General features: G+C 42.4%; 2 protein-coding genes across 3 annotated transcripts; both read left to right on the top strand.

Moving 5' to 3' along the window:
• Positions 1-296: 296 nt before the first annotated feature.
• Positions 297-14,946, top strand: rfng (RFNG O-fucosylpeptide 3-beta-N-acetylglucosaminyltransferase). Of its 2 annotated transcripts, XR_014602274.1 has the most exons (10): positions 297-731; positions 3,788-4,395; positions 10,328-10,373; positions 10,950-11,052; positions 12,044-12,197; positions 12,545-12,630; positions 12,952-13,117; positions 13,308-13,393; positions 13,754-14,674; positions 14,747-14,946. XR_014602274.1 is itself a non-coding variant. In XM_084078766.1 (9 exons), the coding sequence occupies exons 2-9, from the start codon at positions 3,889-3,891 to the stop codon at positions 13,818-13,820; spliced, it is 1,215 nt and encodes a 404-aa protein (XP_083934892.1). In that variant the 5' UTR covers positions 297-731; positions 3,788-3,888; the 3' UTR covers positions 13,821-14,946. The 2 variants fall into 2 exon arrangements, 1 of the variants encoding a protein (XP_083934892.1); XM_084078766.1 differs by having other exon boundaries at positions 13,754-14,946.
• A 915-nt stretch (positions 14,947-15,861) lies between these two features.
• Positions 15,862-22,324, top strand: dcxr (dicarbonyl/L-xylulose reductase). The gene is made up of 9 exons (XM_084079077.1): positions 15,862-15,989; positions 16,930-17,007; positions 17,799-17,896; positions 18,274-18,428; positions 18,892-18,934; positions 19,042-19,141; positions 20,576-20,640; positions 21,927-22,044; positions 22,196-22,324. The coding sequence occupies exons 2-9, from the start codon at positions 16,956-16,958 to the stop codon at positions 22,297-22,299; spliced, it is 735 nt and encodes a 244-aa protein (XP_083935203.1). The 5' UTR covers positions 15,862-15,989; positions 16,930-16,955; the 3' UTR covers positions 22,300-22,324.
• The last annotated feature ends 1,267 nt before the right edge of the window (positions 22,325-23,591 follow it).

The following is a 23,591-nucleotide window of genomic DNA, read 5'->3' as shown; positions in this document are numbered from 1 at the left end:
TGTGTGTGTGTGTGTGTGTGTGTGTGTGTGTGTGTGTGTGTGTGTGTGTGTGTGTGTGTGTGTGTGTGTGTGTGTGTGTGTGTGTATTTGTGTAAATAGCAGATCTACAAGCTCAAGCCGCGTCGCAGCTATTTTTTAAAGGGCGAAGGGCAAGCTTCTTTTGTGCTTGTTTTCATAGACCTGGTTGGTTGCTTGTTTCTTTCTCAAAACCTGGCAACGCTGATTTTATGTCACCGCCGCCAGGCGGCGCTAAACTGCACAGTTATTATTATGTGGTCGATTTTGAGGGACAAACAAAACAATAATCAAGAGCAAGTAGCGAGGAGGAGGAGGAGGTAGAGCTTCGTTGAATGGGCTGTTGTTACGCGAGGACGTCCCGACTCTGACAGCGGCAGCGAATTACAGCGATATCATCCATTAGTTGATGAATCATCGGGATTGAGAGTCCGAAGGGCGAGACGACTGAGGAGCTGCATGTGAGCAGCAGCAGAAGTCATCAAAGTTTAGGCGCTGCATCAAAAAGTCACGAACAAAAACAGAACGATCAGACCACTTCTCTAGTCTGCCTCTACACTTTTCAGTTTGAATCAACGTTATTATTACATCCGACCGACGTGATTCCTTCACCAATTTACAGTCGATCGTTGCCGTGTAACATCGGGAATCAACGGGAGGTTGGAGGATGGTCGGGAAAAGACAACAGATTCGTGCTCCGGGCAGATTATTTCACGGTAGGTCGGTTCATCGTGGCCATTTGGTGAGGTCACGTCACATGCACGGACTGCAACGTTTGTCTGCACGTACAAATCGAGAGATTCTTGCACGATTGCACAATCGTGCATCATGGTGTCACACATTTCGAAATGTGATCAAAAGTTCACAGCAAGCAGCCAAGCTGGTTGAGCAAGAGAGGCTAAGAGCTGTGCAGGGCTGAGGGCCATGCACTGCAATCTGCAATGCAACGCATGCTGTATGACATTTAAACCAGTGGTTCTCAAACTTTTTCATGTCAAGGACCCCCAAATTGACACTTATTAGCCCGCGGACCCCCATTTGAGAAGACATGCCAGGGACCCCGATAAGAGAAGATTTTTACGGCTCTAGCAGTGATTCTCAACCATTTTAATTTCAAGGCCCCCCAGTTTGACATGTATTTGGCTACGGACCCCCATGTAATGGCATTTCTATCTCTGGGACCCCAATTTATATTGTAAAATCAATTTAACTCTGAGAGTGTACAAATGGAACCAAATGGACCCGTTAGGGTCCATTTGGTTCCATTTGTACACTCTCAGAGTTACAAACCCATAAGGGTCCATTTGGTACCTAACTATCCATCATTTAGCTGGGGACCCCCTGGAACTCCCTCAAGGACCCCTGGGGGTCCCCGGACCCCACTTTGAGAACCAATGATTTAAACAGTGCGTGGTGGGGAGAGTACTCACATTTTTTACTTAAGTAAAATTATCATTTACCAATACTGCAATGTAGAAATACTCTGTTACAAGTAAAAGTCCGGAACTAAAATTGACCGGACTAAAAGTGCAAAAGTATTGTGGTATGGTATCTATTGTGTGCCTATAACTTAATACTTAATTAGTTAGTGCAGTATAAGTACAAACGTAAAAGTAATCATTATGCAGAATAATGTCTTAATGTCAAGTTTTCAAATGTAGAAAATGCATACAAATCTTTTGAAAATAGCAGATCTACAAGCTCACAATGTGAGCTATTTTCAAATGGCCGAAATGTATATAGGGCTTAAGTGGTTGGAGTATGTTTTTGTAATAATCAAAATCTACAAAGTAACTAGTAACTAAAGTTTTCAAATAATTGTAGTGGAGTAAAAGTACAATATTTGCCTTTGAGATGTAGTGGAGTAAAAAAGTATTGAAAATTGGAAACACTCCAGTAAAGTAAAAAATACCTTAATAACATTATACTCGATTACAGTACTTGAGTACATGTTTAGTTAGTTAGTTTACACCACTGGTCAGTTGTCGTCATTCTATTCTGATAATTGCTAAACAACATGCCTGTGTTCTTGGTCTTGGTAGAGATGCATTTAAACCACACTGTGACAACAGTGGTACCTTTCTCGTAAGCCTTAACACTTGCTTATAACTATATGGCTTTACTTTTATTATAGCCATGCCGTAGCATTCAACTGTTTCAGTAACGTTAGCTTTAACTCGATTTCTGCTGACTGAGTAATTATATTATATGCTTTACTAAGGATTCATTCATCACCGTTTGCTGAGTTGGCATGTTCGATGAGCTATCCCAAAATAACAGCTCTTCAGGAAACTGACCTCTGGGTGGAAACGATCACATGTAATAACCAGTGGTATTAAGTAACTATACATGTGCTCAAGTACTGTACTTAAGTGCAATTTTGAGGTATTTTTTACTTTCTTCTGTATTTACAATTTTCTATACTTCTACCCCTCTGAGACCACGTCTCAGAGGAAAATATTGTACCTTTACTCCACTACAATTATGAAAACTTTAGTTACTTTGTAGATTTTTATTATTATTACAAAACACTTCAGCCCTATATATATTTTGGCCATTTGAAAATAGCAGATCTACAAGCTCACAATGCTTTGTAATGCGACGCTTTGTGAGATTGTACTCTATCTAGATCGACTATTTTCAAAAGATTTCTTGAACTTGTGAAATGGGACATACTGCATAATGAGTACTTCCTACTTGTAACAGAGTACGTCTACATTGCAGTATTGATACTTTTACTTAAGTAAAAAAAATTAAGTACTTTTTCCACCACATGTAATAACACTCACTGGCAAATTGGTGCCATTTGAAAGGAAATCTTAATTCACTCACTAAGCCTTGCAAAAGCAAGTGTTTGGTTGATTTAAGTGTGCTCCCAGCCTCTGCCCGTTACTTGGTAATGATGGATCTTACTGGAACCATCTCTGGTTTGGAAGTAATTTAAAGAGGGCGACTACGTGGGGGTTAAAAATCTCAATCACTAACAGATGCTTCATAGACTATTTGTGTCTGCCACAGGCAATGGATTGTTAAATTACTGAGTAATATAACTGTTGTGACAGGCTCAGAAATAACAGATGTATAACTCTCTTGCCCCAGTGTTTTTCCCCCCAGCCCTTGCTCTCCATCTTTAAATAATTACCGTGTGTGTGTGTGTGTGCGTGCGTCACACATTTTTTCCTTATAAAAAGTATTGAAGGACACTCATTTGTCACAGGTCTGCTGTAATGTGATTGTCACCAGTTCTTGTCTGTCCATTAGGACCACTGGGACACCACGGGACCTGACAACAATCTAATAGGGGTGTAAAGGATCCGAAACGGAACCATAAACCGCAATCCTAAATCGTGGTTCTATCTTCCCAAACCACAGTTTGGGAAGACGATATAAAACTATATAAACATTTATTTTCACTCAAAGTCGAATCAAAACAAAATAGGTTTGAAATACAAGCGTTTACAAATATAGGCGTGACCAACTTGGGGGTGGACGAAATAATTGAGTGCTCTGAGAGGCTGTTTAAACAACAAAACTGGACTAAGTGATACTGAGTGTTTTCTTTAGTAAAGTTTTCTTTAGTGAACTGTGAATTTGGAGAATCGTTACATCCTTATTAACAACTAGGCTATGCTCTTCTTAACCCATTAAGACCTGAAACGCATCTGTGTCATTTGACATTTCTTTGGCTATTCAAAAATAGCAGATATACAAGTATTCTGAGGGTCCCTGGAACAAAATATTTGAATTATAAATGAATTTGTGTTTTCCGTAGGTTTCCAAATGATGTCATAAGGATGGGACACAGGGGCACGGGGAGTGAAGCCAGTGCCGGCGGCTGATAGGCGCCGCCTGCCCATCCATTGGCCATTCAGGATGCACGTAGCTTCAGTGGGCGTCAGCAAGCACTGCTTCGTGTTTTCTCTCGCATTCTGTGGCCTTCTGCTGCTCCTCATCCCTGCCCTCCAGCCTCCAACACGCCAGGGGGATCTGCCCCAGCCCCGGCCCCATGCCGGGCCTGGGCGGGCGGGCAAGGGCTCGGCCGACACCCAGGGCAACCCTGGAGGTTCGGATGGGGAATCGCCGTTGGACATAGAGCTGACTGGGAGTTCATTGGGACGGGGGAGAGGTCCTGGTGACCGGGGCCGTGGCATAAACAGAGAAAACACCCACAGATTGGGCCCCGGGAGGGGTGCAGAGTCCCATAGACGCCCAGAACAAGTGCGTCTCCCTGGAGGAAAAGGTGGTGGACATGTAGGGTCCAGATCAAGGGACCCATTGGAGCTGAAAGACATTTTCATTGCTGTGAAAACGACCAAGAAGTATCACAAGTCCAGGCTGGAGCTGCTGTTTCAGACCTGGGTGTCCCAAGCCAAAGAACAGGTATGGAGAAGACACAACGATTTGACACAAAGGGATACAGGGATGCATGCAGCCGATTGGTCACCACAATCAGTCCCTTATTGTTCTGAACGATGATACTTAGAAATTGGTCAGTCAGTAGTAGTGCAGTATAATTAGAAATCCGGCAGACTACTATTATTCCCTCTAGGGTCCAAAACAATTCAATTCCATTTTATTATAGTGCAATGCCAAATCACAACAATTTCTCTTAAGACACTTTACGTGTTGAGCAGAGACCCAATGTTTCCTCCCTGAGCAAGCATTTGATGACAGTAGCAAGGAAAAACTCCCCTTCAGCAGGAAGAAACCAAGCAGAACCCGACTCTAGGGCAGTGTTTCCCATTTGTATGGGTCGCGAGTAAATGTTTGTTTGTTTGTTAGTTTTTTGTGTGCATTTCCTACACATTTGTCCTTCATCATTATTTCAAAAGTATATATTTTTTTTTAATCCATACATGTCAAAAACAAGTAAGAAATAGTGACAATGGCCGATCTACAAGCTATAGATCTGCTATTTTCACTATGTAATTCACAATGTATTTTTGTATGTTTGGGTCCCGGCGGAACACCAAATGTATCTCTGCTCTTGACTATGTTGTTGGGAAGGGGGAGGGAGACACGAGATGGACGATGAACAACAATATGGGATATGGGATAATAACACCAACATACTAACAGCTATAATGACAACAATAACTATAATAACATCTGTATAATAACAGCCCGCAGTAAAATTCCGTGGAAACCCTCGATCTGCAGCCGCGGGGCCCACAATAACGATACCTGGGAGGTAGAATAACAGTACGCAGCTGTGTTACATGGAAAACCTTGATCGCCGCAGCCGGGGGTCCGCAATCATGATCCATGAGGGCCTGCGAAAAGAGAAAGCACAAAAACTCCGGGGAAGAGGTCCCCAGAATTTTCCCAGAATTTTGTTAGTGACGTGCATTGATGGAACTCAAGGGCATTCAATGTTATCAACATGCCATTAATTATAGAACATTCATATTGTGTTAAGCAGTACCAGAAAGGTCGGGCCCTCAAACAAAACTGTGTAGATAAAGCTAGGACTCTGCACAGGCTATACTTTTCTTACACATGACTTAGAAGTCGCATTTTGACCTCATGGAGCCGTGCACTGCAATACCATTCAGCAATCTTGGGTCTTCTTTGGTTCCATTTGGGTTCGCGGTATGCTATTGGAAACATTAAATCTGTCAGTTCCATGCTGTCAGCAGGACATAATATTCAGACCACATCTTTAAGAAACGCAGCCAAAGTTTATATAAACAGAACATTCCTCCAACCATGTATTGGCTCCTGTGGTGATAGTGTGAAAATAGATTACGACATAAATTTAACGCATGACCCTCGTTCAACGACAACTGAAAAAGTAGCCGTCCTGTGTCATGCAGTGATGTATGAATTAGCCTTAAAGGGGGTGCAAGTGATATGTTTTGTTAAAATAAGTGTTAAATGGCTCTATATTCACTATATATAAGTGTTTGTTCAGTAACGGTGGTCTCCCCATCTCTCCGGCTCTTTAGTTAACAGCAAATACATTTTCAGGTCGGGATACCAATTGAATCCAGATCAGGAGAGAGCTGAAAATGTATTTTCTGTTTACTTTGATTCATTGAATACTTTATTAGCAGTTTGAAAACACAGTACAGTCAGGGGGCTTGTTTCCATTGTGGTTCATTGTACTCAGTTACAACTAAAGAGCTGAAGACATGGAGAGACTCATGTTACTGAACAAATGCTTTCTAGCGATCAGAATAAAGATCTTTTAACATTTTAACAAAAAAAACAGTGTAGCTTTGAGGCTGATTGGCTTCCACTGGCTTTGTATTGGCCTCATTTTCTCCTTATTTTATACATCCTTGCTTTTACTTGGTGTCTTTAGGTGATTGAGTCATTTTTGGGTGTGCCCTGATCCCCACATGGAGATTCCTCTGCTGATAATGTGGTTAGGATGTGCTCAATGAGAGCCATCAAAACTGTTATTGAAGAATAAATCTTTGCTCTCTCCACCCCTCATCTATCAGTCCCGAGAGTTTGTGTGCGTGTGACGCGTGTGTGCGTGTGTGTGTGTGTGTGTGTGTGTGTGCACGTGCGTGCGTACACATGCATGCAAAATGGAAAGGCATAGCCCAGGGTACACAACGGCTGGGGAAACTGTATGTGTGGTGTTAACCACTTAAGTTCTATATACTTAGTTGTAGGACACAGCTTAAATAGCCACTCTCCAAGCTCACAACACGTCATGTGACACATTGTGAGCTTGCAGATCTGCTGATTTTGACAATTGTGCTCACTTTTCATTTTTCTGAAAATGTTTCCCAAAATAGGGAGGCCAGGTTGAAAGTGGTTAATGTGTGTGCTGTAGTGTAGTGGACAGTTCTACCAGAGGACCATGAGCCTCCACAGCGACCCAAGTCTGGGACACACATGTGGTGCTAGAACAGTGTGCACTGTTTGTTCTCTCGCTGCAGGAATCTCTGCCCCCTCTAGCCCACCCCTCTACACACTGTGTGTGTGTCTGTCTGTCTGTCTGTCTGTCTGTCTGACAGACACACACACAACTAGCCTCTGACCACAACTAAGAAAGTTGGGGTATAGAGACTAGAGAGTTGAGCTGAAAGTTGGGTGGCGGTGTATGATGGATAGGGGGGAAGTCAAGGGGACAGAGGAGAGGAGTGGGATTTGTACGGGGTGGTACTGGTCTCTTTCAGGGAGGGCAGCCAAACAAGACACACTCTCCAAGAAAGCATGGGCGTTTTGAAAGCTACGTTACGCTATGAGCCAAGTTGTTTACAATGTTTGTATTGCTTGTGTGCCTGTGTGCTGCGTGTGTGCATGCATGTGTGTGCATGTGTCTAACTATCTATGGCCGGGCTAATTTAAGCTTGTGTTACCTCACCATTATCACACAGCTCTATACTTTCCATGACATTTAGCCAGGCAGAGTGATGTGGCCTGTTTTTCTTGGCTGTCGACACACTTGACACCTTCACGCTGCTCACAAGAGTCAAATCCAAGTCAAGGGGCCAAGTAAAAAAAGTTTTCCCAAATACTACCTTTTTTCCTTTTTTGTTTTGAGTGGCTACGTTTGTAAGCAACGTAATCATTTCTGTTTTGGGAGCCATAAACACCATTAGCGGTAGGTTCCGCCATCATCAGACAAAGAGCCCCAGTGTTCAGGAAAGGAGATTTAACTGGAGAAAAGAGACACACCGCCCCAGTTTAGCCTGGAAATGTCACAGGATGGAGCAACTTCAGGAGAACTCAAACCAGTTCTATTCGTGTTTACGCCATCAGTCTCACACTGGTTTTTGAGAAGGGTCTGGTTAATAAAGGACCTCATTGTGTCAAGGGCGGACATGAAGTGACCACTTTACTCCAAATGGGTGCAAGTGGTTATAGCTTTAAAGGTGGCGTTATGTTTACTTCCAGACCAGTAAAGTCTAGCCACTCATTTTTATGAGTGCACATAAAAAGGCAGTTTGTATGTGATTTAGATCTGATGCGTTAGTCCCATTATTTGTTTGACAAATAGTCCAAGTTGCACACTTGATGGAACTGGGTATTTTCTAACGGAGACAGACAGCAGACATTTTATAGGAGTCCAAGCAATGTCAAGTAAAAGGAGACCTTTAGCCGTATGCCTCATTTGATGGCATGTGAAGTTTAAAGCGTGCCTGCTGGGCTTGTTTAACCTTGGTGAAACTTTAAAGAGTGTGGGGATGCACCCCTGACCCCTCTGTCTGCCTCGTACTGTATGACTTGTCTGGTTAGTGTTAACCTCGCGTTCTGCTGTCAGGAGGAGCACTCTGTGAAGAAAAAACATAAAGGAACCACTGACTCACAATGAAGTTGAGACCTGTGGAAAATACATTCCTTCAGTGAACAAGGCCTTTACTAGATGACATTGAAGTGAATGGAATGTTTTGAAAGAACTGAAACAACATTTTGACAATTTCATGGCTTGGTTTATGAAATTCATATGATAATATTTGGCTGACTTAATGTGTTTGGATTCAACAATCCAAGTGTTGCGTCAGCCATCAGTACAGTCGAAGCCAGATCAACCAGTAGGAAACTAGCGCTGTGGTTTACCCCACTTGGCAGCCATTTCGCTAGTAGTTTTTTTTTTCAGTGATCCAACTCTCCAACAAACTACACACCAGAAAACGGGAACTCTTGCTGGCACTGCCCACAGCCCTGCAAGACAGCATTGGAAATTGACTCGTCTGAAAGTCTCACCTTGTGACAGTGCACTTATCCTTCGGTGCACACCGAAAATAGACGATCTACAACACGCGCAAGCCTGTAGATCCCCATTTTCAGTTCTATTTCCAAGCTTTAGCTTGACAGGCCCTGCATGGATGGAAAGCGTGCGCTTCTCCTGACATGCTTATGGTGTTCTGCTCCAAGCCTGGCAAAGATAACTAGTGTCATCAGCTCAGGAAAAGAGTGCATGCCACCAGTGCCACCACCAGAACAGGCACAAGAAAAAATGAGCATAGAGAAGTTTCCCCACCGTGACAGGTGGACATAAATGGAAATGTTTTGAAGGGCAAGATGGATGAGTCGAGTGATAAACTAGTTTGGGATGTCCGGGAGGTGTTTGTCTGCGACTCTGCGCGTGTGTATATTTTGGCTGGACAAGGTTTGGGAGAAAATGGAGCCCGAGCCAAGAGAGAAAGAGCTAAACAGAGTTTGCTAGCCAAGACTGAGACCTTCTCGCTGTTGCATCGTATCAAACCAAATAACCACCTTGTAAATCAGCAGACAGACAGATAGTTCTGTAGACCAAACATTCTCTGTCAATGCTCTCACACACACTCCCCCTCACATATACTGGCACGTGGCACGCCCTCTGGTGCAGCCCCAGTATTTATTATTACACTGTGCACTTAACCTCCAGTACTGAAACCACTTTATTTACCTGCCCTAATTATATGTACTGTTATTATAAACTTAATTAGAGATGAATGGAGCCTAGGGACATTAAATATCAGAGATAAGGCACCGGAATTAGGGAGAGCGAGGCAGATTTTTAGGCACAGAATTTAAGTGTGTGTGTGTGTGTGTGTGTGTGTGTGTGTGTGTGTGTGTGTGTGTGTGTGTGTGTGTGTGTGTGTGTGTGTGTGTGTGTGTGTGTGTGTGTGTGTGTGTGTGTGTGTGTGTGTGTGTGTGTGTGTGTGTGTGTGTGTGTGTGTGTCTGTCAGCCACAGACTGGTTGTTTGAGGGTTTCAACAACTTGGGTGTGTGTGTACATGACAATTCAATTTCAATTCAAAGGATGAGCATGAGAAAACATACGTTTACTTTGCCAAAGCAAGTGTCAAAACATAATACAACTATTTAAGAAGAAAATGGGGAAAGTATGTACAGTTGGAGGGGGTACAGCATTGTGTAAACAGAGCTATGTCACATTGCAAGGCTATATACATGTTGGCAAGGGTAGCTTGGTATGAAGCTTTTTGAAACAAAAGACGGCAATCTTTCAGAACTTTGCAGTCACTTCTGGGACAATTAGCAGCATTTCCCCCCAAACTATTAAAATAGTATACAAAAAGCCTCAGATTTCAAATGTGTTTAAAGGTTGTAGCTCCGTTTATATGTGCATCAGATCTTGCTACTGTGTTCGCACAAGCAACATGAACTTTTTTCTCTCTACCTTTCACTTTTCCCCTTTTCTCATTCACCTTCTGTGCCTACCACTCGTTTATTATTCCTCTCCCTCAGTCTTTACCCTGGTCCATGTTCTGCATAAACATCCCACTGGGAAAACAATGGACCGGTTCATTGTGGCCTTGGAGGCGGGGTGGGGTTGGGGGGGGTGTGAGTAGTTTGTTCTCAGATGGGAGCAGTGTTTAACATTGGGAGTTCTTGTCTGTTTCAGACCTTCATCTTCACTGATGGTGAGGACAAGGATCTGCAGAGAGCAGGTGAGATTCTGACGAGTGTACACGACAATGCTTGAAGTACAGACCCCCGGGGCATCCTGGTCAACAAAGTTTATAGGGTTTTAAGAGCCTGAGAGGATGCAAGCTCTACTAAACAAATGTCTTACTGTGTACACGGTCTAGAAAATGCATTTTACAGGATTTCCAGTACTCAGAAATGTCCTTCAGGTACCAGCACGGGTAGCAAATAGAACGACATGCGTTTCAGAACAAAGCCGCCTTCATTTTTATACAATACAAAATGAAAATGGAAGTGGCTCTTATATAGAGACCCATACACCTTCATTAGATTCAGCAACAATAGAAATGTAGTAGTAATAATACCATATGATTTGCGGTATGTCTATAAAATTATCTTTATGAAACATGACTTTGTGCTGAAATGTGTACATTGTTCTGTTTGCCACCTGTGCCAGTTTAATAAAAGTACCTAAAGGACATTTCTGTGAGGGCTACTAATCCCTCTGACTGTAAAAGAGATGAAGTTCTTGTAATGTGTAAATCAAAAACAGTATATAGTACATACTAGTATCGTGTCGCTTCCTCTCTCATCCACAGGTACCAACATCATCAACACTAACTGTTCAGCAGCGCACACTCGACAAGCTCTCTGCTGTAAGATGTCAGTGGAGTATGACAAGTTCATCGAATCTCAGAAAAAGTGAGTCTAGTCTCTCGCCCTGTAGTCCCCCAAGACAATGACTACCAAATAGTAGCTACACCACATTAACCCTGGCATCTCTATTTTGGGGCATGTCATTAAAGAATGAAAAAAGATAATCATAATTTTTTTCTACAAGATCACAACACTGCTTAAGTGGTTAAAGTGATGTAGAACTTTGAGTTGTAAAGCTAGTGCTTCGTGGGCATGCGTCTAAATATTGATCACAATCTTTATAGGTTGCTTCTGATCCACAAACTGGAATTCATTATTCCATTCACTCTCACTGTATCCTATATGAAAATAAATTTGCCTAATGGGTCGTGGACCCACTTGGTGGGCCCTGGAGCTGTCCAAACCTCTAGTGCCGAAAAAGGCCTTCTTTGCTCTGTAGCTAATACTATAAGCACAAGACAAAATTCTCACGGTTTCTATATTTGGTTTATTACAAACACTTCATTCAGTCCATATGTGCTGAGCAGATTCACATGAGAACAGTGAATCTCACATTCAAGTTCTATGTATGTACTATGTTTATTTGGTTAGAAATCAGCAGATGGGGCTTGTTAAGTATTTATATGCACTTGGAGCCCTACCAGTGACAGACGGTAGAAACGCAGTGCACTTGACATGTGTGTGGTTTTGAAAAGCCTAAATGCTATGTTGATACAGTTTACTTTCACAGCTGCCTGGTGAGAGGAATCAAGGAAGCAATATCATGTAAAATGTCAATACTAACTTGTGTTTTCCAAATGTGTATTTCACATTGGATTAGTATTCAAACATGGAAAGCGCACTCTGTAAGGTGCTGTCTCGCGGAGGCATAATGTATGCATCCTAATCCTGGCAGCCTAATGATCTTTCCCACTTTAGTTGCGTTTCATTAAACTCCTGCCATCCGCTCTTAAGCTATTTTGTTAACAGACCGGCAATTTAAATACCGGTAGATTGGGTCTAGCCGCTGTGATTCTGACCCGTGTCTCTCCTGCAGGTGGTTTTGCCATGTGGATGATGACAACTATGTGATCCTTCCCAGCCTGCTGCAGCTACTGTCCTCCTACCATCACAGTCAGGATGTGTACCTGGGCCGGCCCAGTCTGGACCACCCAATAGAGGCTGCAGAGAGGGTCAAGAGTGACGGATCGGTCAGTTGCATTTAGCACTGAAACTTATTTCCATAATCAAACAATCTGTTAACTATTTTTCTAATTCAGATTGAATTTAGACCATATTATGATGGTGAAATAAGGTAGTAAAGTACAAAATGATGGTTAACATAACATAATTAATCGTCTCTTCCATAATTACTTTATGCCTTATTCTTGTGTCTATATTTCTCCACCTCATCCTTGTATCAGTCTCATAATCGCATTCTGTACAATCAGCGTGTCTTTTTGTCCCCTGCTTATTCTAATTTTTCATGTAGAATTTTTATATGCCTCCAATCTGCTGTTCTTGTGCTTACCCGTGGCCCGATTTAATCTTTCATTAGGTTTCTGTGAAGTTCTGGTTCGCCACAGGTGGTGCTGGGTTCTGCATCAGCCGAGGTTTGGCACTAAAGATGAGCCCATGGGCCAGGTAAGTGGTGGTTTTGTCCTGCTTCTGGTTAGGCCGGTAACAATTATTACCTAATTTTTATTCATAATTTCCAAAGTTCAATGCCAAAGAGCACAAATAAATCGTCCCTATCTATCGTACCAGCTAAATCCAGGTTGGATGCTGGTGCTACATTTTCCAACAGAGAGGATTAATTGGAAGAATTTCATAGCCTGTACCGCTTTCTGTGGGAAATTACCAGTTTTGGTCAAGCCTTTGGACAATACAAGATCTATTCGAGGACATTGTACTGTACTATTGTAGCTATTTTTGAATGCCGCTGTCTGTTTCTTCGTTCCCCAGTCTGGGAAACTTCATCAGCACGGCGGAGAAGATCCGACTCCCTGACGACTGCACTATTGGTTATATTATAGAAGCTTTGCTGGAGGTGATGCTGACACACACACACCTGTTCCATTCTCACCTAGAGAACCTACAGAAGCTGCCTATCGACACAGTGTTGGAGCAGGTATGTGTGTGCATGTGCATGCATGCTTTTAGGTTTGTGTAAGAAGGGATCAGTCTTAAAGCAATGGTGAATTATGAGAGAAATCATGTGAGATAATTTGACTGATGTTAGATTGTAAGATTTATTGGCTTCGGTTTTGTCCATCAGATACTTTTAATAATGGAGTTCAAATGTGTGTGTTGTGTGTCAGGTGACTCTGAGCTACGGGGGTTTTGAGAACAGAAGGAACGTGGTCAGCATTGGAGGACCTTTCTCCCTGACTGAGGACCCCACACGGTAAACCCAAATGAATAATACGCATTATGTGGACTGTACAGTGACCCACACATCCTATTGTTCTTTTGTGTGGAGGACATCACCACCAGCCTATGTAAAAAATAAATACATGTCATTTTAAGTAGGCTAGATGGCGTTTTGCAAGCGAAGCGCATAGAGAGCAAGCTCTGGAAACAGAACACATTGGGAAGTGTTGTCAAATTTCAACTAAAGGAAGTTATGTCCTCACAAAAGGATTCAGATTTCAAATCAGTGAAGTTGCTCTTAATTACTCTAGCAAGCACTTACAGTAGTATCATGTGCTCGAGCTTTGACCAAACTTGTGAAAAAGGTTAATTTATTAACTCTCTCTCTCTCCAGGTTTAAGACAGTCCACTGCCTCCTGTATCCAGATACTGACTGGTGTTCTAGGATGAAGCCACACTAAAACGCACTACAATGAAACCCACTACATTTGTATAACTCACCACTGAATCACACTACTACACCTTTATCTCGCACACCACTCTGCTCTGTCCAGACCATAGTACATTTGGGTCCGTTCCGTTGCACCCTTAACCAAAGTGACTGAGTGATTGATTGCCTTTTCAGCTTTGTTTATTAGCAGTATTCCTGAACAGTCCAAACACCCACCGCACACTGAAGAGAAGCGTTTCCAGAACCCTGTTCCCTCAGTGCATCATCACTGAACATTGGGAAAGTTGCCATAGCAGTATGATTCATTTTCCATAGCAGTATAATTCACCAACCTTTGTTCTTGACTGCTCTACCATCCCAAAGTGTTTTGGTGGAGTGTGGGGGGCATATGAATGATAGTTTAGGTACTTTTTTTTAAAGAAGCTGAGCTGAGATTATTTATTTTTTGGTGCGTGCCTTCAGTGAGAGAATACATACTCTAAACGAAACTCTAAAGTGTTTGTGTGAGAATGGCTAGCGCTCCTTTTTTACTTGCTTTCTCATGTAAATTTCTACCTAGTGTGTGTGTGTGTGTATGCATGCATGTGCACACATTAATTTCACACTCGGTCTCAATTGTCCTCACAGCTTCATATTCTCCCCCAAATGCCGTTATTTATCATTACATCCAACAGGCCTGTTTATGTTTTTAATTTGCACTACTTGTGTTGAAGTTGTCAATTCCTGTATCCTATGCTTTGTGTATGACTTGTTACAGTGTTGGTGTAAATATGAATTAGAAGGTGTGTGTGTGTGTGTGTGTGTGTGTGTGTGTGTGTGTGTGTGTGTGTGTGTGTGTGTGTGTGTGTGTGTGTGTGTGTGTGTGTGTGTGTGTGTGTGTGTGTGTGTGTGTGTGTGTGTGTGTGTGTGTGTGTGTGTGTGTGTGTGTGTGAAAAGCCAAATCTAGAACACCTAGTAACTATCTGTCTGTATATGTTTGTCAATCTGTCTCACTGCAGGTCAGTGGATGAAACGGAGCTAAATGTATTCGCTTTTTGCCATGGCTTGACTAATATTTCCTCCTGTGTTTTTGTACCCTTCTCTGTTAAGTATTGCCATTTTGATAAAAAATAAAAGTGTTTTTCTGCTTTAGCAAAGGCCTGTATTGGGGGTGAATTTGTTCCAGAATTTGTAGATTATTTAACAGTTGCTGCATGCTTTAGGCTTTGCATGGTTCTTCGAAAGAATGCCCTATGTTTCTTGGCACCCTATTAACAGTCTTAATCACATCTGTTGTTGGAATGTAATCGTACCTGATTTATGTTACGTACCTGACTTGGTGTGTAATCAAGTTAAATGCTATTAGATTCGAAGATAAATTGGTGAGGTGAACCCAAAGATGCATGAGTGCTTTGTATAACCATAGTGCGAGCATGGATTTATAGCCGAGGGTAAGTTCATTATCTCCTGGATGGATATAATGGGAATGATGAAGAGGTTCAGCAAGAGGACAGAACAATAGGAGCTGACATAGTTCACAGTCGGGTGTACCATTTATAAGCCTATTAAGGCCATGGGTTTGTGTCAGATAATTTGATATATTAAGACAGTGGTTCTCAAACTTTCATGTCAAGGACCCTCAAATTAATTTGTATTTGGCCACAGACCCCTCCCCCCCCTCCCCATATGTGACAATACGTTGTGCTAGAGACCCCCATACAAGATTTGTTTTAAAATATAGTTTTTTAGCAGATCTAGCTCACAGCGCACATTGAGATTGGCTATTTTAGAATAGCCAATGTAAGTAGGGTTAATGTAGGGTTAAAGTGGTTAACTGATTTTGATGCAAAATGCACTCATTTATCTGGGCCTGGGGACCCCCTGGAACCTCCTTAAGGACCCCTGGCAGTCCCCACACCCAAGTTTGAGAACAACTGTGTAGTATGTATTAAGGCACTATTATTTCAATTAGATGCCATAAGCACTAGAAAAACAGTCACCAGTGACCTGGAAGATGTTTTCCATAATCACAGTGACTGTGCAAGTAATGGGCCAACCAGCAATAAGTGTCCCATCTTTTGGTCATTCACTTTTTGTGGGACTTTAAACTTTTTTGTGCAACAACACGCCACGGGATCCATCTGATCGCTGTCCAGGCCAAGCTGCAAGTTCTGCAACTTGGCTAACTGTCTGCAAGTGGGTAAGCATTCTAAGCAACGAACTAGCCTTATTGGACCAAGACGGACATAGATTTCTTTTATCGAGTCATTTGCGTTTCGCAAATATCAGACTAGATAATAGCCATAGCTCACAGTACGATGGTCGTCATGAATGAACTTCAACCTGGTGTTTGCACTTTCTCAATTTTTAGCCCGTACATCTACATAAACGTCCAGATTTCAAATGTAAAGTACTTAGCCCATGGCCACGGATGTTACAATGATGCACGGGCCTTTAGAAGTACCCTTATGTTCCATATTGTTTAATAAAAAGCATTTTAATTCGACTGGTGACCGGAGTTATAATGTGTCAGAGTGCAGTACACCTTCCAACCGATAGTGTCACGTAGTTGAAACTTGAAAGCATATGGAGAAAATACGGATAAAATGGCCACTAATGGCCATTAAACTGTTTTTTTTTAATTGAACAATACGGTAGATACGCTACTTCTGATGGGCCGTACATCATTGTAACATGTGTGGCCATGGGGTCAGCACTTTATATTTGAAATCTGAACGTTTATGTAGATTTACGGGCCAAAAAGGGAGAAAGTGCAAACACTACGTTGAAGTTCATCCATGACTCATATAATATATGACAGTCATGTTTCAGGGCTAACTCGATAAAAGAAATCCATGACATTCTTGATCCAAGGCTAGTAGCAAGGAGCAGTGTTTAGCAAATGTTCGCTGCAATTCAGAATGGTAGTCTCTGTGAACAGATTGTATTTTAATTCAGCCAATCTGTTTCAGAGAAAGAGAATCAATAACCTAGCTGGATGCTAACGATTTTGAGCTATTAACTGCTCAATAAAACTATAGAGTAAATCGGTGGGACAGTTGTATATGAGTAACAGGCACATGCAAAAGTGAATCTTTCCGTAATATATATATAACATCTAGACTGTATTGAATTCACAGCTTATCTTCGAGGACTTGACAAAACCATGGAGATTTCATTTGCAGGGAAACGGGCTCTGGTCACGGGAGCAGGAAAAGGTACTGTAAAAACAAAACCCCTTCATGTTTCCAAATGCTTACAGTGACACCATCTGGTCGCTTTATTAAAAGTTATACAGAGCCAGTGTGGAAAAAATAAGTAAAAGTACCAATTCTGCACTGTAGACATACTCTGTAACAAGTAGAAGTATTGGCATCAAAATGTACTTAAAGTACCAAAAGTAGAAAGTACTCATTATGCAGAATGTCCCATTTCACAAGTTTTCAAATGAATAAAATGTATAAAAATCCTTTGAAAATAGCAGATCTACAAGCTCACAATGCGTCGCAATGCATTTTAGATCGGCTATTTTTTAGTGGGTAATGTATGTTTTGTAATAATAATCAAAATCTACTAAGTAACTATAACTAAAGTTTTCAAATAATTGTAGTGGAGTACAAGTATTGAAGTACAATATTTGCCACTGAGATGTAGTGGAGTAGAAGTAAAAGTACTGAAAATTGGAAATACTCTAGTAAAGTAAAAAAGACTCAAATTGTACTTAAGTACAGTACTTGAGTAAATGTACTCAGTTACTTTACACCACTGGTGACACCATCAGGCCGGTTTATTAAAAGTCACCCAGAGCTCACAGTACAACCTGTTCGAGCTGAAGTGCACTGTTGCAAGGGAAGTCCAACTATTCCAGGCGTAGGGGAGTCAATGGAAGAACCAGTTCCAATGTCGTAAGCCCTCAGACATGATAGGAATGCGTGTGTGTCACCCCCAGTGTCACACTGGGAGCTCAAGTGCATAATAGGCTTTGTGTTTATGGATATTTGTTCCTCAGGGATAGGGAGGGCCACCGCACTCGCCCTGGTGCGCTGCGGAGCAGAGGTCACCGCTGTCACGCGCACGCGGTCGGACCTGGACACCCTGGTGCTGGAGGTAAGGTATACCCCCCCGGCACACCCCCCACACCACCCCACATACCGTACACACACACACCCTGATCTCATTTCTATTCTGGGGGGCCCCCACTTTGCGACCTCTGCACCCACAATCTCACCCTCCCACCCCCTGCTCCAGCTCTCCATCTCGCTGTCCTATTGTGTCCCCCATTCCATCTCTCTGCTCATTATGATCACAGGCACACACACTCTGTCTAGTAACGTCCCCGCTGCTCTTTTCATCTCTGCCGCCCCCTTTTGTTTCCACGGCCTCCCCGTCCCGGGACGGGAGGCCGTGCGAGATAACCCCCCCCCCCCCCCCCCCCCGAGTTATTCATTCCGGTGTCTGGTGTCATGTGGCTTGTCGTCCCGCAGTGTCCGTCCATCACTCCGGTGTGCGTGGACCTGGCGGACTGGGAGGCCGCGGCCGCTGCGCTGCAGGGCGTGGGTCCCATCGATCTGCTGGTGAACAACGCAGCGTATGCAGCGCTGCAGCCCTTGCTGGAGGTCACCCCCGACCAGTTTGACAAGTAACAGAGCCTTTCGCCCTGAGTCATACTCTGTTGTATGATTGTGTAGCATGCTGAATTAGCCCAATCTACACGCTCACAGCAACACGCCGCGAGCTTGTAGATCTGTTATTTTCAGAATAATGTATAGGCATTATTCATATAATAGGGTGCATGTGGGTTTGTGTATAGTGGAGGGGTGGAGGGATTTAGGCAACAACATTAATTTTCTTCAGTGCAGACAGTTTTCAGAGTAAACCTGATTTATACTTCAGCGACAAATGTTGTGTGATGTCATTTCTGTTGAAAAAAAGTGTTATTTTATGTTGCCACAAAAAAAACATTATTTATTATTCTGAAGTCTAAATGAAACGTATTTTCATCCAGCGACACAATTGCACAACACTTAAGTCGCCAAAGCATAAATCAGGCTTCAGAATCAACGCCAAAGTATGAAACTCAAAAAGTCTCCCCCGATCTCCAGGTCAATGAACGTCAACGTGAGAGCTGTGCTCCAAGTTTCCCAGGTAAAGCAACATTCATCATCATCAGATCATTGCCATCTGTACAAATGCCTGGTTAGTTTGGTCATTTTGTCTCTCTCTATCTCTCCCTTTGGTTGGATCACGTGTAGATTGTGGCTCGGGGTATGAAGGCCAGAGGAACAGGGGGCTCCATAGTAAACATCTCCAGCCAAGCCTCTCAATGTGCCCTCAGAGACCATGCTGTCTACTGTGAGTAACTCTCAGTTCACACTAGCTAGTGACCACAAACACCGCAAGGGTGACGTAAGAGGAAAATGGCAGCTGTGTGATTATGCCATAATCCAAACAAAATCTACCACAATCATTACATTTTGTCTGGAAGATAGATAGTGATTAGACAATGTCCCCCTAGATTCTTAATCTCCTCTCCTATTCATCTCTCCATCTGTGTGCCCTCTGTCTCCTTTGTCTCTCATTTTTACGAAGTGGCTCCGAAGGGACCCGCTAATGTGAATAGTGTGTGTGTGTGTGTGTGTGTGTGTGTGTGTGTGTGTGTGTGTGTGTGTGTGTGTGTGTGTGTGTGTGTGTGTGTGTGTGTGTGTGTGTGTGTGTGTGTGTGTGTGTGTGTGTGTGTGTGATGATATTTGTTATGATGATGGTATGATGGATGACTGACATACAAAGACTATAAAACAATGTTTTGCCCAATGTGTGCCCTGCTTAGAACTCAGCATCAAGCGTTGAATTGGGGGTCCCTGTGACATACTAGCGTCATGTCCAGTAGGTGTACTACATCAAGCTCCTTACACTGAGGAAACAGGAGATGCCACATGACTTTGGTTCCCAAGGCTTCTTATGTATGTCCCCTGAGTAGACCATCTGTATGTCCAAACAAAAGTAAATCAATCACGGCAAACTACACAGCTCAGCTGACGCTGCTATACCAATCACAGTCCCCACAAAAGTAGACCAATCACAGCTAACTACACAGCTCAGCCCACGCTGCTATGCCAATCACAGCTCAAAAACATTACCACACAAACTTAAGTCAGCGTCTTGGCTCATCAGTGGTGATGTGTAGGCATTGTTCAACATATACAGTATGCATGACACTGTAGCGTATAAAAGCAAACGGCTCTGTGCATAACTGTAGTCCCAGTTTCATTTTTCCATAGCGTTGTATGATTGGATAAGCAGCAGATTTGAACCGGACACACATATGAAGGAGCCAAAAACAAAGCTACAGGCATGGGAAAATGAACTAGAGCAGGAAACGGGTACGCCTCCTTCGGGTAACTGGGACTACAGTTACGGACAGAGCTGATTCTTCAACTACAGTTAGCTGAAGAATCGTTTTCAATATACATTATGCATTATACAAGATGTAGGCTGAAGCTCACATTAGCATGTTAGCACATCTTGTAGGCAATAGGCATTGTTCAAGATATAATACATGCCGAGTGCTGACACTGCTATGCCAATCACAGCATATCTCATGCTGCTAAGCTCCCCATAGCACTTTAATACATCATTGCTGCTTCATTCACAAACTATACACATACAGTAGTAACTTGCTGTCCATAGCTACACACTGCAGAGGGAAGCGGCATGCCACATAGTTATTAGACCCTGTCTTATTTCTCTCTCTCTCTCTCTCTCCTTTCTGGTCTGTTTGATTTAAAGGTGCCACTAAAGGAGCCCTGGACATGTTGACCAAAGTAATGGCTCTGGAGCTGGGACCCTATCAGGTACCAGACCAGCATTATGTGTTACACTGACTGGACACAATCAGTTATCGGAACTGCATTATGTATTACACTGGACCCTATCACATATCAGACCCACATTATCACACTGGACCTGATCAGGTACCAGACCTGCATTACAGTATGTATCAAACTGGATTCATCCATGTTGCTATTGTTACACTAATGATGTAATACGTCATTTCCAAAGTAGATTATTGCTGAGTGTGCTTGTAAAGGGAAACCTTCATGGGTTGTAACGGTTGCTATAGCTCCAGCTATAGCAATAAGAGGAAGGAGGGAGGGTCAGTTCAGAATTAAACAATAGCAATGATAAGCAAATAACTTCAGGTGAATTTAATGTGCAAAACAATAATATTGTTTCAATTTGCAATATTATTTTCATACACAAAAACAAAACAGTCTTTCAATAGGTCAAACCAAATTAAATATTCAACAGTGACCTATTAGCGTCCTGTCCACTGTCCAAAGGAAAATCATTAATTCCAGGCTATTCTATGCTGCAGTTATGGCAAAATTAAAGTCCGCTCTTACCACCAGTTCACAACTCTTCCGCAAAGTTTGTCCACAGAAATCCTTTAGCCCAGAAATCCAAGAATCCACATGGAACCAAAAGTTCAGTCTCTTCTTCCAATGTGAAATCCAACAGTTACTCCAATAGCAAGAACTTGATCTGGCCACTGACTAGTGGCCAGATCAAATGATCTGGCCACTAGTCTCACTCCTCATTCACTCTGGTCTCCAGGTGCCACAAACATTTGTCATCACAATCATCTCTGACAGCCCTTCTCAAGTGAGACAGGTGAATCTTGGGCGGGGTTTACCAATCACTGCCCAAATGAAAGCAATAATGTGTACACCAACCATAATATGAACACAAAATAACACAAATGTTTCTTATATAACATAAATCAGTACATTAATAGATAATGAGAAAACACAACATAATTGACATACTGCAAGCACAAATACAATACAACATGTGACTATGGAGGTTACAGGGTTTACAGCCCTGTGATTGAACAAACTTATGTCTACACTCAACCATCTCTGGCTATTTGTGCAATGCACAAGTATTCCATGAGTAATAATTATGGGAGTTGTACTGCAAACTGATCCAGTCTAGGTGCTTACCATCCTGCATATGGGGGGTGAATTCCCCCCTCCTCTTTGAACTGCAGAACTCACGTCTGTGAGGCGCAGACCATTTATAATATAATTTATTATAGTAATCCCTTTACTGCATTTCTGACCTGTGCTGCGTGCAGATCCGTGTAAACAGTGTGAACCCCACAGTGGTTATGACTGAAATGGGCCGTCTGGGCTGGAGCGATCCGGACAAGGCCAAGACCATGACCTCACGCATCCCGCTGGGCAGGTTTGCAGGTCAGACTGTTTATTGCTACTGTTTATTACCTTGCACCTCGTTATCTTTCTTTTAACACACAGAGCACTGGTGTCGTACAACAGTTAATTGAACTAATATCAGTTTAATCAAATGCTTTATCTCTCTCTCTCTCTCCCTCTGTCTGTGCAGAGGTGGAGGATGTCGTTAACAGTATCTTGTTCCTGCTGAGCAATAAGAGCAACATGACCAATGGAGTCACTCTGCCTGTGGACGGAGGATTTCTGGCCTGCTGAGAGGGAATATTCAATTAGATTAGCATATACCTGGAATTTGTAACCCTCCCTGCATTGAACCCATCCTAACTAATAGGAGCAGTGGGCAGCTACTGAACAGCACCAGGGATGCAGTTTGGGGCTCAGTGTCTTGATTAACCCTTTAAGACAGGGAACGCATCTCTGTGATTTTAAGATTTCTTTGGCTATTCAAAAATAGCAGATCTACAAGCTCATAGTGCGGCACCGAGTGCTGCGCTATGAGCTTGTAGATCTGCTATTGTTTTGAAAAATAATGTTTTAAAGCGAAACAAATATTAAAATATGTTGTTCCAGGGACCCCCCAGAAGCAAAGTTAGTGTTATAGTGTTATATATAAATGTTGTATTGGTAAAAAATATATATTCAAAGATTTGCTAAAATGTTCATGATTTTTCAAAAATAGCCGAAGAAATCTAAAATGAAAGAGATGCGTACCTGGATTGAATGGGTTAAGGACACTTATCGGGAGAAGCCGGAATCAAACCAGGAACCTTCCAATTCCAACCACTCTTACCTCCTTATCCACTGCCACCCCAATCCCGCTTATTGTTTCTCATGTCACTGGATGAACAAGAGCAGAAACACTTACTACTTCATCTGGTGTAATTAGATCAATCAACTGATTTATTCTGAGCTCTCTTATTGGTTTTCTCTTCAGCATGTGAACCTAAGCCAGTAAAGGCAGACTGTCACAGAAAGCAAAATGTCTTACATATACATTTGTATTTATTATACAAAATTGAAATATTTCACCACACAGACATGTGAAGTCATAAAAAATAAGACAAACAGTTGAAACAAGTATACAAGTCATCTTACATTACATACATACATGGCCAATGCATTTCATCATACAACCTTTCCTAAGAATTACAGTGGGTCAAATAAACCAGATAATTTCCATGCAATAGTAGTTTGTATTTTTTGCTGCGCTTCTCAGCTACATTTTTCACACCCTAGGCAGGACTGGACACAACATTATTCAACCACACAGTTGCTATGCCAACCAAAGACAGCAAGGAATTGCAGTGCTGCGTCTCGCCAGAGGAGGGAGACAGACACTCTAGTTCCACAAACCATACAGAGATGCATTTCATAAAGGCACAATCTGCACTGTTTGCCACGTGTGACAAATGGTACAATGATTGGCATCTTTATCTTACATAGTTTTGCAACATTTCTAAATTCAATGTGAGTGACTATAATCCTTTTAGCTTGAATCATTTTAGAAGTTTAAGAGCTAAATATTCAGGTACATGTAGATACTCATA

This window comes from Gymnoscopelus microlampas (genome assembly GCF_963454915.1).
Source record: "Gymnoscopelus microlampas genome assembly, chromosome: 14".
Lineage (NCBI taxonomy): Eukaryota > Metazoa > Chordata > Actinopteri > Myctophiformes > Myctophidae > Gymnoscopelus > Gymnoscopelus microlampas.
This window is presented reverse-complemented; position numbering and strand designations above follow the sequence as displayed.

Bases quoted from the DNA above. Each gene is read 5' to 3' on its own strand.
- rfng (XM_084078766.1), top strand. From the start codon at position 3,889: ATGCACGTAGCTTCAGTGGGCGTCAGCAAGCACTGCTTCGTGTTTTCT. The intron at 10,374-10,949 runs GTGAGATTCTGA...TCTCATCCACAG, and splicing joins CAAGGATCTGCAGAGAGCAG to GTACCAACATCATCAACACT. The intron at 11,053-12,043 runs GTGAGTCTAGTC...TCTCTCCTGCAG, and splicing joins TTCATCGAATCTCAGAAAAA to GTGGTTTTGCCATGTGGATG.
- dcxr (XM_084079077.1), top strand. From the start codon at position 16,956: ATGGAGATTTCATTTGCAGGGAAACGGGCTCTGGTCACGGGAGCAGGA. The intron at 17,897-18,273 runs GTAAGGTATACC...GTCGTCCCGCAG, and splicing joins TGGACACCCTGGTGCTGGAG to TGTCCGTCCATCACTCCGGT. The intron at 22,045-22,195 runs GTCAGACTGTTT...CTGTCTGTGCAG, and splicing joins CCCGCTGGGCAGGTTTGCAG to AGGTGGAGGATGTCGTTAAC.